Genomic DNA, 18,447 nt, shown 5'->3' on the forward strand with positions numbered 1-18,447 from the left:
ACATGTGGGAGACCCTAGATTGCTTGACCAATTGGGACAATAAAGGGGGAAATTCTGTAAATGGCATCTAAAAAGATAGGTGCTTATAATGTAGGTGCCTATCGCTTATCAAAAACTTGGGTGCCTGTAATGTAGATCAGCTCTTAAAGGCCTACATTATAGGTGCCTAAGTCCTTAAGAGAATCATGCCTAGTGGCGCCTAAACCCCTAAACATGCTGGTAGTCGCCACTAGGTGCCATGTGATAGGCGGCTATCTTTTGTAGAATCGCATCTAAGATAGGCACCTATCGCCCAATTAATTTTTTTTTTCAATTATGAGCTTGCCTCTAAGTATCCAATATAGTCCAATTTTTGTAATCAAAGCAGCTGTGTTGTCACAGGTCTGCCTTGGTCAAACATTTTGAGCTTGGTATCCAGAACTATCTGTGCAGTTGGCTTCAGAGGTTAATGTCGCTGACATTGTGGAGATCATTTTATAAAGGATGTTTTGCACATGTATGCTGGTATACACGTGTAAAAGGCCTCTTCTAAAACTACCTCACATGTGACAGTGTAGGTAGTGCAATTAGACACATACTTGTATGTAAGTTAAGTGGCGCATTTTGTGTGGTGCCATTTCTGTAGGATTTGAAAAATATATAGGTACCTATGAGGGTGGTTTGAAAAGTATGGAAAAAAATCAAGTTAAACAATGTAGTCTCCATTGAGGATTATACGCTTATGGTCTGATTCTGTATAGGTCTTGGCGGCTGCCTAAGAAGCAGTTGAGAATCACACACTGGTGTCCTATGCAGAATCATCTTAAAGAACAGATGCCTTATCCCTCGATTCTCTAACCAGCACCCATGTCAACAGGCACCAGTTAGAGAATCTTGTCTGCCTGATCACAAAGATAGGCAGCTTAGCTGCCTATCGTTGCCGAGGGATCCCTGCCATCAGCTGATCGTGGCATGAGAATGCCTGATCAGCTGAGCAGGCAGGACTCCCCCAAATCGCAGCTTCAGGGAGTCCTGCAGGCTCAGCTGATCAGGGGGAAAATACCATTGTCGCCAACACCCACCCCCCGAGATTGGCAGGAGGAATTTTCACTCCCTCCTGCCTGATACCACCCAACACCCTCCCCCCTCAACATCCACAATTAGTAGGAGGGACACCCATGACACCCGCACCTCCACAATCGACAGGATGGTTGCCCACTCCCTCCTGCTGCTGGGCCCCTCATTCCCCTGATACCCCAAAACCCCACCTTGACACCCCACTCTGACACCCCCTAAACTCCCCATACCTTTAGAAGAAGACCAGCAAGAAGGATGCCATCCCTCATGTTAACAGGCCTGTCTCTTCCAAAATGGTGGGCCTTCCTCTTCCCGGTTCATCTTGGAATGCACTGGGAAGGGGCCTAAGGCCCTCATTGGCCCAGATACCTAAGGCCACTCCCATAGGATGGGCCTTAGGCACCTGGGCCAATCAGGGCCTTAGGACTCCTTCCTGGTGCATCCTGGGATGCACTACGAGTGGCTTAAGAGTCCGATTGGCCCAGATACCAAAGGCCACTTCCATTTACGAGTTTGACTTACTTCAACCAATATGTTTTTTTTCCCCCTCTACTGAATATTGGCCCTTTTGAGTGCAATTAAAATCATCTGCTTATATGTTCATATGAAAATTTTCAATCAGGTTCTTAGTCAACATAGTCATTGTAATTATGCCAGTATTCACATTTCTGGAGCTAATGAATGTACCTAAACAGAATCCAAGAAACAGAAACTCTGTCTTTTTTATGACCTACATGAACTCTTTTGTAGGTTGTGGCACTTTTAATTGTCCTAGTATTCAAGATCACCTTCTTCAGATATAATCTGCACAGCTTTCATTTTCTGTTCTCGTCAAATCACATTATGCAAAGTTTTCCATTATTTCCTGCATTTCTAAATAAAACTTACATGAAATTGTAAGCATAATAATAATTATCAATGATGACAATAACAATATTTAGTATCTTTCTGCCACTAACAGTGATCATGTGTTTTTCTACAAAATGGGCTACTTAATTCAAGGTTTTGTAACAAAAATCAGCCATGTTGATATACCACAAAATAAAATAATTCTGACATCCTTTTTCAGAGCCACTTTTCTGTAAAGAAGGGAGCAGCTGCTTTGGGAATTGGAACTGACAGTGTGATTCTGATCAAATGTGATGAAAGGTAAGTTTGGATTCCGCACACAGAATATTTTGAAGATCTGGAAAATTCTACTGGTTACTGATAAGTACAATCAAATGCAAGATTCTAAAGATGCTATTTAAGTTTCTTAAATTAAATTAAATGCAATCTAGCTACCTTGCAGACTTCCTAATTGTGCTAGTCTTCATCCTGACCACTTCATTTCAGCAAGCTTTGCCTTTCCTCTCCAAGACTCATCAAACTATTTTCGGTGTATTTTTTTCTTGCCCCTGCCCAGTGGTATCTTATTCCATTAGAAATGTAACTAGAACATCATTGCTTATCATTTAGGAATGAGCTCAAATTAGATTTTGAACAAGAGTTTCACTAATGATTTACTGTAAGTTTTCATTTGAATCAAGTATAGGATGTCAGGGAACAGGCTGTGACTTTTGGGATATTATGGGAAGCAGGTTCTATACTGCATAACCAGGGAGACTGCTTGGGTAATGAAGTTGATTGTATTTTTCTTAATCTAAACTGTCCTAAATTCTCATTTGGTATATCAAATTGAGGGAAATGAAATCAAGTCCTTCCTGACTTTTGTTCTATTATGCATATTATATCTATTTCTTTTTATTTATTTTGTTTAGTTTTCATTTAAATTTTCTTAGAATTCTATTGTTTAATTGTTTTTCATTCCATTCTATTCATATGCCGTCCTCTACCTTTTCTATTCTCCTCACTTCAAATGTTTATTTTCTTCCTATATTTCTATATCTGATTAATTCTTATAACTATTTTCTATTTAATTAGTTTCTTTCTATTACTTTATTACTTTGGTATGTACGTTTTGTTTTTAACAATATGATATTGAGAGTTCTATGTATTCTTGTTAGGATGCTTTATATCTCATTTCCGCTATCTTTATTTTCCTATCTACTATTTGCTAATTTGTTTGTCCTTGGTACTTTAGTTAGATTGTGAGCCTTCGGGACAGTAAGGGAATTTCAAAGTACCCATTCTTTATTTATTTATCTTATTTTACTGTATCCTTTATTGTATATTTAATGTATATTTCTCTGTAAACCGCTTAGAACTTAACGGATTTAGCGGTATATAAGAAATAAATAACATAACAAAAAAAAGTAACATTTTAAAAAGACCAAGGAAGAACTATTTTTATTGCCCAGGACACATTTTCAGCATAAAGAAGTTTGTACGTCATCTGTCAAATAATTATTATTTATTGTGGCCGAGTGTAGGCAGGGTGGACGCCAAGCTTAGGGTGCCTGGCTACATGTAACAGACTGAGCGAATGATTTGAGGCTGGTAGAGGGTTGAGTAAAGCACAGTCAAAGGGTCCAATTTCCTTCTGCTTCTTTTGGCAGGCACAATGTATTAGAGGCAAAACAAAATATACTTCAATCAGTATTCACAATTATCTCTCTGCAAGCAATCATATTTCCCATAGCCCTTTAGCTACAGTCTATTCCTTTTAACTCCACTGGGCTTCTTGATATGATTATCCAAAAAAAAAAAAAAAAAAATTATTTTAAATTGTTCACTTTCTCATACGCAATTAAATGGCTTTAAGAACCAATGTCCAGAACACAAATCAGTTAATGGCTTCCATCAAGGATTAGCAATTTACACAATCCTTTACTCCTCTGCCATCAACGTTTTCCTGGAATACAATATTTCTTCCCAATCCTTTAACTAGGCTTTGGCCTAGGCCTTAGCCCCTTTTAAAAGGCCAATATACTTTTCATAAGTGGTAGGCACAACTTTCACCTGAAATGCTCCCTTTGAGCCTTTTGGCACTGAGTTCAAAGGAGCGGGGGTCTTCCTCCCAGAATTGTTCTGATGTAGTGAACCCACCTAAACCCCTTCAGGTTATAAAGTACAAATATTTCATCTTACTATATCATGGTTAAGCAGCTTCACTTCAGAGTAGTGCTACCTGATTCAGTGAAAAATATTTTGATTCAATTTGATTCAATTCACCCTGTTGAATTGATTTTTCGATTCGATTCTATTCATTTTCAATGACACAGCTTTTTCAGTTTAAACATTTTATTTAAACAAGGCAATATCAAGGAAATCGGGCAGCACTACCATATTCCCCCTCCCCAATTCTTAGCTTCCCCAGAGCATCCCCAAAGAAAGGACCCCATATTCCCCCTCCCCAGCTCCCCAGATTCTCAGCTTCCCCAGGCCCAGAGCATCCCCAAAGAAATAGGCCCCATATTTCTCCTCCCCAGCCCCCTCCCCGATTCTCGCTTCCCCAGAGCATCCCCAAAGAAAGGACCCCGTATTCCCCCTCTCCAGCCTACAGAGATGATTCTCAGCTTCCCCAGAGCATCCCCAAAGAAAGGACCCCATAAGCCCTAGCCCCACTACCCAATTCTCAGCTTCCCCAGGTCCAGAGCATCCCCAAAGAAATAGGTCCCATATTCCCCCTCCCCAACTCCCCCGATTCTCAGCTTCCCCAGGCCCAGAGCATCCCCAAAGATATAGGCCCCATATTCATCCTCCCCAGCCCCCCTCCCCAATTCTCAGCTTCTCTAAAGAAAGGTCCTCAGCTTCCCCCTCCCCCCCCAATTCCATAGCCTCAGGAAAAGAAGAATGCACTGCAGCAGAGAGATCCTTTACTTATGCTGAAAGTTAGATGCAGGGACTCAAGAGGAGAAATGTCTTTGGAAACAAGCCAGCCAAGAGCCAACAACTACAAAAAAAATCAACACGTTTTCAAGTTGCCGTCGCTGCTGCCGCCACTGCCACAGATTGCACACTCGCACAGGCGCAAGTCAACGTCCTTTCTTCTGATGTAACTTCCGGTTTCACAAAGCCAGAAGTTACATTAGATGAAGGACTCTGGCGGCTGCAGCAGAGGGAAAGCCTCAACTCAAGCAGGTCTCAAGGGGGCTGACCTTTGAATCGGTGAGTTAGATTTTTTGTGCAAATAAATCGATTCGAACCGATTCACCTGAAGTGAATCGGTAAATAGATTTGAATCACGAATCAGGCAGCACTACTTCAGAGAAATATCCTCTTCCTTATCCTCTCCCCTCCCCCCACATGTGCAGCATCTTTCTTCCCCTCCCTCCCATCCCCCTGTGCAATAGAAATTTGCCCAGCTTCTATCCTTCCCTCCCTCCCATCCCTCGTGCAGCAGAACCCTTGCCCAGCTTCTGTCCATCCTTCCCTCCCTCCCATCCCTTGTGCAGCACAACCCTTGAGCACTCCATCCCCCCGCCCCCACCGTGCAGCCAAACCCCTGCTGATCCTCCATCCTTCCCTCCCCGCTGACCGCGAGCAAACCCTACTTTGATCCAAAGCAGCGTCGGGCCAGCAGCACTCTAACAGGCTGCTTGGCCTTGTCCGTCAGGGAATTCAATCTGCCGCGTTATTTAAGCAGCAAAACTAGACTACCAATTCTCCAATTTACTGATCACGACCCCAGACTACAAAACCTTCAGAAAAGAAATAAAAACCTTACTATTCAAGAAATCCTTAAAGGCAAACTAACACAGCAAGACTCATCTCAATCCCCAATAGCAACCCGCTCCATTCCAAAATACCACGGGAAATGTCCAGGTAAATCCTTATATATTCCTAAATGTTCAAATAACTCCTTATATAATCTGCCTTGAACCGCAAGGTAATGGCGGAATAGAAATCACTAATGTAATGCAATGTATCCCAGGCCTTCTTGAATTCAGACACAGTCTCTGTCTCCACCACTTCTTCTGGAAGACTGTTCCATGCATCTACCACCCTTTCTGTAAAAAATATTTTCTTAGATTACTCTGGAGCCTATCACCTCTTCACTTCATTCTAAGCCCTCTCATTCCAGAGCTTCCTTTCAATTGCAAGAGACTAGACTTATGCACATTTATGCTATGTAAGTATTTAAACGTCTCTATCATATATCCCCTTTCCCCCCTTTCCTCTAAAGTATACATATTGAGATCTTTAAGTCTGTCCCCTTATGCCTTATGATGAAGACCACATACCATTTTAGTAGCCTTCCTCTGGACCAACTCCATCCTTTTCATACCTTTTTGAAGATGCGGTCTCCAGAATTGTACACAATATTCTAAATGAGGTCTCACCAAAGTCTTATACAGGGGCAGCAATATCTCCTTTTTCCTACTGGCCATACTGCTTCCTATACATCCTAGCATTTTTCTAGCTTTCGCTGTCACTTTTTCAATCTGTTTGGCCATCTTAAGATCATTACATACAATCACACCCAAGTCCCGCTCTTCTGTCATGCACAAAAGTCCTTCACCCCTTAAACTGTACCGTTACCTTAGGTTTTTGCAGCCCAAATGCATGACATTGCATTCCTTAGCATTAAATTTTAGCTGCCAAATTTCAGACCATTCTTCAAGCTTCACTAGGTCTTTCTTCATTTTATGTCCACTCTATTGTAGATTTTGGTATCATATGCAAAAAGGCAAATCTTACCTGACAACCCTTCAGCAATATTGCTTATAAAAATGTTAAAAAGAACAGGCCCAAGAACAGAACCTTCAGGCACACCGCTGGTACCATCCCTTTCCTCAGAGTGATCTCCATTGACTATTACCCTCTGTCGTCTTCCACTTAACCAGCTCCTGACCTAGCCCGTCACTTTGGGGCTCATCCCAAAGCACTCAGTTTATTTATTAGCCATCTGTGTGGTACACTGTCAAAGGTTTTTCTAAAATCTAAATACACCACATCTAGTGCACATCTTCTATCCAATTCTCTGGTCACCCAGTCAAAGAAATTGATCAGATTTGTCTGACAAGATCCACCTCTAGTGAATCCATATTGCCTCCAGTCCTGTAGTCCACATGATTCCAGACACTTGACCATTCTCTGTTTTAAAAGCATTTCCATTAATTTGCTTACCACAGAAGTCAGACTTACTAGCATGTAATTTCCTACTTCCTTACTTCTACCTTTGTGGAGAGGGACCACATCCACCCTTCTCCAGTCCTCTGGTACCACTCCTGACTCTAGAGAAGCATTGAAAAGGTCAGTGGATCCACCCGAACTTCCCTAAGTTCCTTCAGCACCCTTGGATGTACACCATCCGGCCCCATTGCTTTGTCTATCAGAAGTGTTGTAAGCAGCAAATGTTTTCTGTGCAACACGCCTGCACTGCCAACTATATCCATCAGTCTGTGCTGGCACCATGAGCACATTATATACTCACAGTGCTAGATTTCCTTTCTTTACAGTGCTATTACTATCTGAAAGAAATAATCAGCAAAGAAAATAATGACAAGAACTCCATGAAACCTCTCCTTCTTCCTCAACAACTGATTAACTGATAATCCTAAAGATGATGTTTAACCAGGTTAGAAGAGAAAAGTAGAGGCAGAAGTCAGAACATGGAGGGGGAGGGAAGAAGGGAGCAGATGCTGGTGAAGGGGAAGGAGGCAGGGGTAGTTGGTGGAGAAAGAGGGTAAGGAGATAAGGGTGATACTGAAGATCTGGAGAGACATTTGGGATAACCCAAAGAATGCAACAAAGTGGCAAAATGGATCCAACAAGCAGAGGAAAGTGTGAGCCTGGTCAAGACGGACAATGTGATAATGACTGAGGTGCTCAGGCAACAAGCAAAGAAGGTTACAAACTGGAGGGCACCAGGAAAAGATAAAGTCATTTGATCTGGCTCAGTCATTTGATCAGTCTCCTTGAGAGAGGGACTGTGCCATTTAATGAAATTCTACCTACTTGGAAAACATAGGAATGAATGAAAACTTGTAGAAAGCATGTGTGGCGCAGTGGTTAGAGCTACAGCCTCAGCACCCTGAGGTTGTGGTTTCACATCCCATGCTGCTCCTTGTGACCCTGGGCAAGTCACTTAATCCTATCAGCAAATATGTAAGAGAGAAGGTTTGAATCTAAACTAAAACAAATATACCAACTCTATTCTTTTCAAGTTATTGAAACACAATGCAATAATTGTGCACCAGAATAGTTTAAGTGGCAAGGAGAAAAAAAAGCCTCAGATCCCTGTCTCAAGCCAGAACGTTTTCTGAAGATTACAAGATATATTAAGAGTTTAAACAAGGAGGTTTTTTTGTGTTTTTTTTACAAGCCAGCGAGGTACTTACCTTTCTAGTCTCCTAGCAAGATTCATTCTGGCTGGAGATGGGGATTTGAGCTTTTTATCCTTGCCACTTAAACTATTCTGGTGCACAATTATTGCATTGTGTTTCAATAACTTGAAAAGTATAGAGTTGGTATATTTTTTAAGTCACTTAATCCCCCAATGCCCCAAGTACAGAAAGAAAAAACCCTTAACACGTTTAAAGGGAAACTAAAAAGTTACCTGTTTAGGGATACTTTTGAATAACCCGTCCCATTGCTAATTAGACAGTAATATTTAAAGCAGGCAAGCAACGATCAACGTAACTCCCCTCCGTTTTTCCCTTACTCATTCTCTTTCCTATACTGATTGTAGTTCCTCCCTATTCTTTTCTCTCATTTGAAGTAAGGCAGTGTTTCCCCAATAAATTGCTTGTCTCCCCCATTTTTTTATGTGCATCGCTTAGAAATTTTGCAAAAAGCGATTTTATCAAATTTTAAATAAACTTAGAAACTTGAATTATATAGAATGTGAGCCTGAGTGCCTGAATGTAAAACCACTTAGGTTATAAGTGGTATATAAATACATAAAAAAAACATTTCTGATCATGAACGATAAGGGTCTTATAGCAAGCAACTACAGACCAATTACATTCTTCCAGATGATTTTCAAACATAATATTAAATCATATGTCTGGAAATTCTTTGTATCCTCCTGAACAAAAGGGCATCTGCTGAGATTCATATGGAACAAAGGACCAGCTGCTTATTAACAAAATGATACTGATACTTTTGAGGAGACAGAGAACAAATGGCCTGATAAACTGCAAAAAGGCCTTTTAAGTTACTACTTCATATCTGGTTGTGGCAGAATATGTAAAATTAGTGGACTCATATAGACTTTGCTGGAAAAAGCCATGAAAAAATGGCACACCGCCGAAACTGCACAGGACATTGGCGCGTGGATAATCATGCACTGACATCTGCACGCAGGATGAGTATGTGAACATAAGAACATAAGAAATGCCTCCGCTGGGTCAGACCCGAGGTCCATCGCGCCCAGCAGTCCGCTCACGCGGCGGCCCAACAGGTCCAGGACCTGTGCAGTAAATTTCTATCTATACCCCTCTATCCCCTTTTCCAGCAGGAATTTGTCCAAACCTTTCTTAAACCCCAGTACTGTACTCTGCCCTATAACTTCCTCTGGAATTGTATTCCAGGTGTCCACCACACGTTGTGTAAAGAAGAACTTCCTAGCATTAGTTTTGAATTTGCCTCCTTTCAACTTTTCCGAATGCCCTCTTGTTTTTTTATTCTCTGAAAGTTTGAAGAATCTGTCCCTCTCTACTCTCTCTATGCCCTTCATGATCTTGTAAGTCTCTATCATATCCCCTCTTAATCTTCTCTTTTCTAGGGAAAAGAGTCCCAGTTTTTCCAATCTCTCAGCATATGAAAGGCTTTCCATCCCCTTAATCAGTCGTGTTGCTCTCCTCTGAACTCTCTCGAGCAATGCCATATCCTTTTTAAGGTACGGTGACCAATACTGGACGCAGTACTCAAGATGTGGACGCACCATTGCCCGATACAGCGGCAGGATAACTTCTTTCCACCGGTTCCGCCTCTTTCACACTTTACCATTAGCGTTCTGAGGGGGGAACCCCGCAGTACACTTAGAACTGGTTGGCACTACCGTTGGGGAGGTTTTGGGAAGGGGAAACCCCCCCCCCCAAATACACTGAAAACTTCCATTCTCTCGCTCTTCGGGAGTTTTCAGTATAGTGGGGGGTTCTCCCCCAGCGGGAGCTCAAGCAGATATAAGTGTAGTGGGAGGTTCTCCCCCCCCCCCTCAGAATGCTAATTGTAAGGAGTAAAGTAGCAGAACTGGTGGCGTGCATTCATCCTGCGCACAGATGTCAGCACGCAATTGTTGGCGCGCCAATGTCTGATGCGCTTTTGACGTACCACCAAAACAATGGACAACAATTTTGTTAGTAAATTGACAAAAACTATGAAATGTGAACATCAGAAGATGAATATTTAAGAGGATTTGCTTGGCTATTCAGCATTGCTCTGATCTTAACTTACATCCTGAACAAAACAAAATTAAGCTATGAAGTGTCAAAGCAGAGTAGAAAACTCTCCCATTTATTGGATGATTTGCAACTTTATGGAAATTTGAGAGTTGAAATGCAATTACTGCTAAATACTGTAAGAATTGCCAGTGGATTTTGAGTTTGACAAGTGTACAATGATCAGTATAAAGAAGGGCAAAATTGAGGAAACCCAAGGGGTACGATTTGGAAATGGAAAACCAAAAAAAGCTTACCTATAGACAAGTATCTAAGAATTTTAGAATTGGATAACATCTTCCATGAAGCAATTAAAGACAATGCAAAATCAAAATATCTACAGAGGGTCCAGAAAATCCTATGCTCAAAAATAAACAGTGGCTATAACTATCTAGACCAAGGGTGTCCAACCTTTTGGCTTCCCTGGGCCGCATTGGCCGAAAAAAATGTTTCTGGGGCTGCACAAATGTGCAAACGGTGCAGCAAGACAGAGGAGGGAGCCGGCAAGACGGTAAACACCCGGGGGCAGCAGAGGAAAACACTGCATCACCCTCGACCGGGGCTACACAAAATACTTCACAGGGCCGCTTGCGGCCCTTGGGCCGCAGGTTGGACACCCCTGATCTAGACCATTCCAATAGTCAGATACACAGCTGGAATTATAGATTGGCCTGAGCTAGAAATAAATAATCTGGACCAAGTCAAAAACTGATGACAACGCACCATGCTTTGCACCCCCAAACTTATATTAACCAGCTTTATTTATTATTTAAAAAAATTAGTGGTGGCTTTTGGGGAGTGGCCAAGATGGCGGCGCTAGTCTGGCAGTGTTGAGAATGCTCAGGTAGCTGTGGAGGTGTGCGCTGCCCAACTGAAACAACGGGGAAAATTTCCTTCTACAGTATGCCACACACGAAAAGGAAAGGCAGTGTGAGGGCGCCTACCTCCTCAACCATCTCATCTGCCCTCTTACAGCGTACTTTAGAGCATTACCTGCCTGCGGTTTGCTCTGCAACGGGCGATTTGACTCCTGCTGTGAAAATGAGTAGAGAAGGCTCATTCTCGCCAGGACAGGAGACATCGCTCTCGCCTGCACCGGATGTCCCGCCTCCCTGTCCGGCCGAGGCAGCTGCCCTGGAAGTGGAAGGAACAGGATCCGAAAGTGCACCCGATCCAACTATGGAGGAAGGCTTCATGGCAGATGAGCTTCTACTGGTGCAGACCAGCATTGGGGAGTTTTCCCCTGTCAGAGAGGACACTTTAGCTGCAATCTTTAAGATGCTCCAGAAATTGGATATTGCCACGATGAAGACAACTGAAGAGGTAAAGGCTCTTGGAGCCAAATTGGATAATTTAACTAAAACGTTTGAACAATCAAATACTGAAACAAAAAATACAATTGGGAAACTGCAAAATGAGGTCCAATCAATACAAGCTTATAAAAATGCTGCAATAAAGGATAGCGAATTGTTACACCGGAAAATAGAGAGCATTGAAAATTACAACCGAAGGTTGAATGTGAGAGTTTTGAACTTTCCTAAGTCTCCAGGGATTTCTCCCTATGAAATGTTTAAAAAATATTTGCAAGAAGTTTTGAAATATTCTCCAGAATGTATTCCTCCACCAAATAAGATTTATTACCTTCCACTATCCGTTAAAAAGTCCCAGGAGGCCTTGGAAGGAGAGAATATGCAATCATCACAAATTGATGTTAAAAATATATCCACTGTCCTAGAGGAATCTATTTCTGATTTAGCACTGAGAAACAACATTACTAATATCCTTCGTATTTCAACAGGATTTGGACTCATTTATGAAATTATACTTTAAGTTTTCTAAAAAATCTTTTTTATGGCAAGAGAATATGGGCATACTTAGATGTAACAAAGGTGACCCAAGAAAGAAGGAAACAATTTCTCTCCTTAAACAATTGGAGGTTAGAGTTGGCCACAAGTTAGACAGATAGTTGAGGAAAAAAAAATTAGAATTGAATAATTACAACAGGACCAGCAATGAGAAAAAAATAACTCAGAGTTTGCAGGGAGAACATCATCAAGCTGACAGAGAACTGAATAGAAACCCATTTGGCTAACTATAAAAACAAGGCCTTACATCAAGGCTACTCAATTCCAGTCCTTGAGGTCCACAGGCAGGCTAGGTTTTCAGGATATCCAGAATGAATATAGATACGAGGGATTTGAAAGCACTACCTTCTTGGTATTCAAATCTCTCTCTCATGCTTATTCATTGTGGATATTCTGAAAACCTGGCCTGCCTGTGGACTTTGAGGTCTGGAATTTAGTAGCCTTGCATACAGTGGCGTAGTGAGGGTGAGAGACACCTGGGGTGTTGGCGCCCCTTCCCCGCCTTCTTCTATGCTCTCCCCACCCCCTTCCACTCCTTCTCCACCCCCTCCTGCCACACGTACACGCCCCTTCCTTTCCCCTAACCCCAACCTGCTGCTTGCGCCAGCATCGGCTTATCCTCTGAAGTCACTTCCTAGGTGTGGGTCCAGGAAGTGACATCAGAGAAAGAGCCGACACTTGCGCGAGCAGCAGGTTGGGGTTGTTGCTCATGCCAGGAACATGAAAGAGGTACGGGGGTAGGGAAGAAGCGCGAGCGTGCGATAGTGGGGGTGGGTAGAGAGGAAGATGGGTACCAGCGCCCCCCACCAAGATGGCACCTGGAACTGCCTCCCACTCCCCCCACCCTTACTATGCCACTGCTTACATAGACATTATTTTAGGGAAATCAAAAATAACATGGCTAACACCAGGAACTAGTGATAGCTGTGGCTAGGTACCCTTAAGAAGGAGATGAAAGGATCAATTTATGCAGCTGAGAAACAACTCTTTACTAATCAATATTACACAAAAGGAAAAAAGACGCCTTCAAATAATACAAAACACTGCGGTTAAACTTATACACAATGGAAAAAATTACGATCATGTCACCCCCTTATTGATTAACTCCCATTGGTTCCCAATTAGCTATCGTATTACTTTCAAAATATTACTTCTAACATACAAAACCTTAACTTTTAAAGAACCTCTATTTATCAACCTAATGCTTATCCCCCACAACACTTCCCGGTCTCTTCGATCGACAGCCCAATATCTCCAAACTGTTCCTTCTTTAAAAATTATTGGCACTAGAAGACATGATATGTTCTCAGTAATGGCCTCCCAATTATGGAATGCTCTTCCCCAATATACCAGAGAAGAAAAAGACCTCAGTCAATTCAAAAAACTACTAAAAAGTTATCTTTCTAAAGATGCATTCAATCTCTAGCTTTTTTCCTATTAGACGCAGACATTAGGGCTCAAACTAATGCTAGGAAGTTCTTCTTTACCCAACATGTGGTGGACACCTGGAATGCGCTTCCAGAGGACGTTATAGGGCAGAGCACAGTACTTGGGTTTAAGAAAGGATTGGACAATTTCCTGCTGGAAAAGGGGATAGAAGGGTATAGATAGAGGTTTACTGCACAGGTCCTGGACCTGTTGGGCCACCGCGTGAGCGGACTGCTGGGCATGATGGACCTCAGGTCTGACCCAGCGGAGGCATTGCTTATGTTCTTATGTTTATTACTCCATTTTGAGAGGAGCCGGCTTCATTTCCATCGGATTGTAAGAAGCAAGGAGACATTCGAAGATGGCATATATCCCCTGAAGTAGCCTGTTCTGGGCGAAACAGAAAGTCTTTTCTGTCGGGATTAGGAGTTGAAAGCCTCTGTTGAAATTTCACACTTTCAGATGAGTGTATTTCTTCCTTAATTGAGATTGTTGTACTCCGTGCCTCCAAAACGACTTACACAATTGAAACGGAGCTGTAGCCTTCACTACTAATATAGTCAAGCTTGGGGTTCTGGTCACTAATGGTTGACACGTATAATATATAGGGAATTGGGTGTTTATAGCTGTCATCACACAAAAAAGTTCTTGAAAAAAATGTGACTTTGTATGAATGCAAGCCCTATTTATTTCTATGTATGCGGAGTTTTTTTATAAACCCGTGATGATGTGTTGAGGGCTGGGTACTTGTGTAGTCCCAACCTCTCACAATTGAGGTTTATTTTTTCTCCGATTTAATACTATTATTATTTTTTATGTTATGTCAACCTCTTTTATGCACGTGGCCTGAATGAATCTCTACTAGTAACTATATTCTACAATACGTATTTAATATATATTTATTAGTCATTACGATTGTATCCCAGAAATTTGGCTTATGTTTATTACCCCATCCTATTGTTTCATTCCTTGTTTTGTCTCTTTTCTTAAGCAGTGATGATGTAACTTTACCCTTCTATCCTTCTCGTTTCGTGTATGTCTTAATAGTGTTAGTTTTAAGTTATTTTGACTACTTATATAAACCTGTTTTATGAAGTTGTAAATTGCTTAGTAACTGGAATAAGCGATTCATCAAATATAAATAAAAATTTGAAACTTGATATCTTCAAGTTAATTGCATGAAAGTTATTACCATACTTCCCCATGTATAAGCTGCCCCATTGTATAGGACGCAGAAAATGCCAATTTATGTTTTAAAACTCTTAGATAAGCCACCCTATGTTACTAGTTGTGGCTTATCTAGAGTAGATGAACTTTTTTGAAATCATCATCCCCCCTCCCCCTTAAATACTTCTCTTGCAAGTAAATACCTCCCTCACCAGATGGCTGCCGGCTGCCTTCTCCAATCACATTGTGCAGGGCAGGAGTGATGTTTTCGATCTCAAGCCTTGCCCCGTGCTGCTTCCTGATTGGCTGCCGTAAGTTCTCGTGATGGCAGCCATTCAGGAAGCGGCCTGGGGCGAGGCTTGAGATCGAAAGCATCGCTCCTGCCCTGCACAGCGTGATTGGAGGAGGCAGCCGGCAGCTGTCCAGCGAGGGAGGTATTTCCCATGAGGGAGGTATTTAAGGGGGGAGGAAAATGATTGTAAAATAGGCCGCTCCATTTAAGCAAGCCGCACCCACTAGGCCGGTTTGCAAAATCGATGTATAGGCCACGGCCTTTACATGGGGAAATACGGTATTCAAGATATTTCAACTAATAGCAAATATAGACTATGTAATGAAAAAAATGAAACCATCGACCATTAGCTTATTGGACGTTGTAAAATCACTAAATAACATCACTACAAAACTAATGAGGACAATGGTATAACAAACACATAACACAAAAAATATGAAACCCACTGTGAAAAATTTACTCATAAAAATGTCAGTCACCATTCACAAAAATTAATTCATTAAAGAAAAGTATAAAGCAATCGCTTCAGATGACAAGGGGGTGGCTATTATGATGAGAGACATGATCGAAACATTTAAGTACCTCACAGGATGTGTTGAAGTGGAAGATGATATTTTCTTTCTCAAGGGACCCTCGGCCACAAGAGGGCACCCGCTCAAACTCAGGGCAGAAAATTTCATGGCGACACCAGAAAGTATTTCTTCACAGAGAGAGTGGTTGATCATTGGAACAAGCTTCCAGTGCAGGTGATCGAGGCAGACAGCGTGCTAGACTTTAAGAATAAATGGGATACTCATGTGGGATCCCTATGAGGGTCAAGATAAGGAAATTGGGTCATTAGGGCATAGACAGGGGGTGGGTAAGCAGAGTGGGCAGACTTGATGGGCTGTAGCCCTTTTCTGCCGTCATCTTCTATGTTTCTATGTTTATCAATCAGTGTCTCGCTGCAGTTTTGTGCTTCCCGTTCTTCAGCCATAAGCATAAAAGCCTCCCCTGTCTTTTTTCATGGCTATTAACAACATGCTGTGTCCTCTTCCTTTATGTTCATAAATAACATCACAATATGGCAACCACAATAATCCAGTGAAAAAGTTAAGATTGAATGGGAGTTTTTAATTCAAACAGACTGACGTTTGGAACATAATGCACTTGATATCATGGCCGCTGAACGTAATGCTGTCATTGATGATTATGGCACCAGGAGACACAGGAATTAAAGTCAAAGAACTGGAAAAAATTAACAAAGTATCAAGACCTGACAATATCAAGTTATCCCTGTTGTTAGAGCCTTAGGCAGCGTGGCTCCAAGGCTAGACAAATTTCTACAAAACGTTGACATAAGAACATAAGAACATAAGAAGTTGCCTCCGCTGAGGCAGACCATAGGTCCATCCTGCCCAGCGGTCCGCTCCCGCAGCGGCCCATCAGGCCCATTGCCTGAGTAATGGTCTATACCTATCTATACCCCTCAATCCCTTTTTCTTCTAGGAATCTATCCAAACCTTCTTTGAAACCATTTAATGTTTTCTTGTCTACAACAGCCTCTGGAAGCGCGTTCCATGTATCCACCACCCTCTGAGTGAAAAAGAACTTCCTAGCGTTTGTTCTAAACCTGTCCCCTTTCAATTTCTCCGAGTGCCCCTTTGTACTTGTGGTGCCCCTTAATTTGAAAAATCTGTCCCTGTCTACTTTTTCTATGCCCTTCAGGATCTTGAAGGTTTCTATCATGTCTCCTAAGTCTCCGCTTTTCCAGGGAGAAAAGTCCCAACTGCTTCAATCTGTCAATATATGGGAGATTTTCCATTCCCTTTATCAGTTTAGTTGCTCTTCTTTGTACTCCCTCAAGTACCGCCATGTCTTTCTTGAGGTACGGTGACCAGTACTGGACACAGTACTCCAGATGCGGCCGCACCATTGCACGATACAGCGGCATGATGACTTCCTTCGTCCTGGTCGTAATACCCTTCTTAATGATACCCAACATTCTGTTTGCTTTCCTTGAGGCCGATGCCTTCAGTGTTGTGTCTACCATCACTCCCAGGTCTCTCTCCAGGTTACTGACCCCTAGTGGTGTTCCCCCCATTTTGTATGTGAACATCGGGTTCTTTTTCCCCACGTGCATGACCTTGCATTTCCCCACGTTGAAGCTCATCTGCCATTTTTTGGCCCACTTTTCCAGCTGCGTTAGATCCTTTTGGAGATCTTCGCAGTCTTCCCTGGTTTGAGCCCTGCTGTATAGTTTGGTGTCATCTGCAAATTTAATGACTTCACACTTGGTTCCCGCCTCTAGGTCGTTGAACAGGAGCGGTCCCAGCACCGACCCCTGCGGAACTCCGCTCGTGACCCCTTTCCAGTCTGAGTAGTGGCCCTTTACGCCAATCCTCTGCTTCCTGTTTGCCAGCCAGTTTTTGATCCATCGGTGGACCTCCCCTTGTACCCCGTGGTTCCATATCTTTTTAAGCAGTTCTCGTGTGGTACCTTGTCGAAGGCTTTTTTTTTTTTTTTTAATTTTTATTTATAAAATTTTCATTCTTACAATAAATGAATAGCATAATATTTAGTTTATAATAATTATAGTTGTATGTACAATATCATATCATATATATTGAATCCCTTTCCCCTGTTATTTGTTTTTTTCATTTTTCCTCATATTAATTTCTATATTTCCCTCCCTAACCCTATATTATTATTATCAATGTGTTAAGATATCTGATCTTTAGAATATTTTGTCAATGGATCCCATATTTTCTTAAAATTTTTTATATTTCCTTGTTGTAATGCCAATATTTTCTCCATTTTGTAAATGTGACACACCGAGTTCCACCAGAATGTATAATTTAGCTTGGTATAATCCTTCCAATTTTGTGTGATTTGCTGCATGGCAACTCCTGTCAATATTAAAAGCAATTTGTTATTGTTTGCTGATATTGGACTTTGTGTTCTCATTGCAGTACCAAATAATATGGTATCATATGAGAGACCAATATGATTTTCTAGTAATATGTTAATTTGGGGCCAAATTAAATTCCAAAAGGCTTTTATGCAAGGACAAAAAAAAATTAAATGATCTAATGTCCCTACTTCTATTTTACAATGCCAGCATCTATTAGATCTAGTATTATCTATTTTTTGCAAGCGCGTCGGGGTCCATAACACTGGAAGTCAAGGTAAATGATGTCTATAGATTCCCCTTTATCCACCTGGCTGTTCACCCCCTCAAAGAAGTACAATAAGTTTGTGAGGCATGACCTACCCTTGCAGAAGCCATGTTGACTCGGTTTTAGCTGCCCATTTTTTTCGATGTGCTCACAGATGCTGTCTTTAATCAGTGCTTCCATCATCTTTCCCGGGACTGAGGTCAGGCTCACCG

The 18,447-nt window shown here is 41.8% G+C and overlaps 1 protein-coding gene across 1 annotated transcript in view; it reads left to right on the forward strand.

Annotated features, from left to right (window-relative positions):
* Positions 1–18,447, forward strand: part of GAD2 (glutamate decarboxylase 2) — a 149,260-nt gene that overhangs the window by 83,884 nt on the left and 46,929 nt on the right. The window contains exon 8 of the mRNA XM_033934223.1: positions 2,126–2,205. Within this exon, the coding sequence (XP_033790114.1) occupies positions 2,126–2,205 (80 nt within the window). The remainder of the gene's footprint in view (positions 1–2,125; positions 2,206–18,447) is intronic.

This window comes from Geotrypetes seraphini, chromosome 2 (genome assembly GCF_902459505.1).
Source record: "Geotrypetes seraphini chromosome 2, aGeoSer1.1, whole genome shotgun sequence".
In the NCBI taxonomy this organism is placed as follows: Eukaryota; Metazoa; Chordata; class Amphibia; order Gymnophiona; family Dermophiidae; genus Geotrypetes; species Geotrypetes seraphini.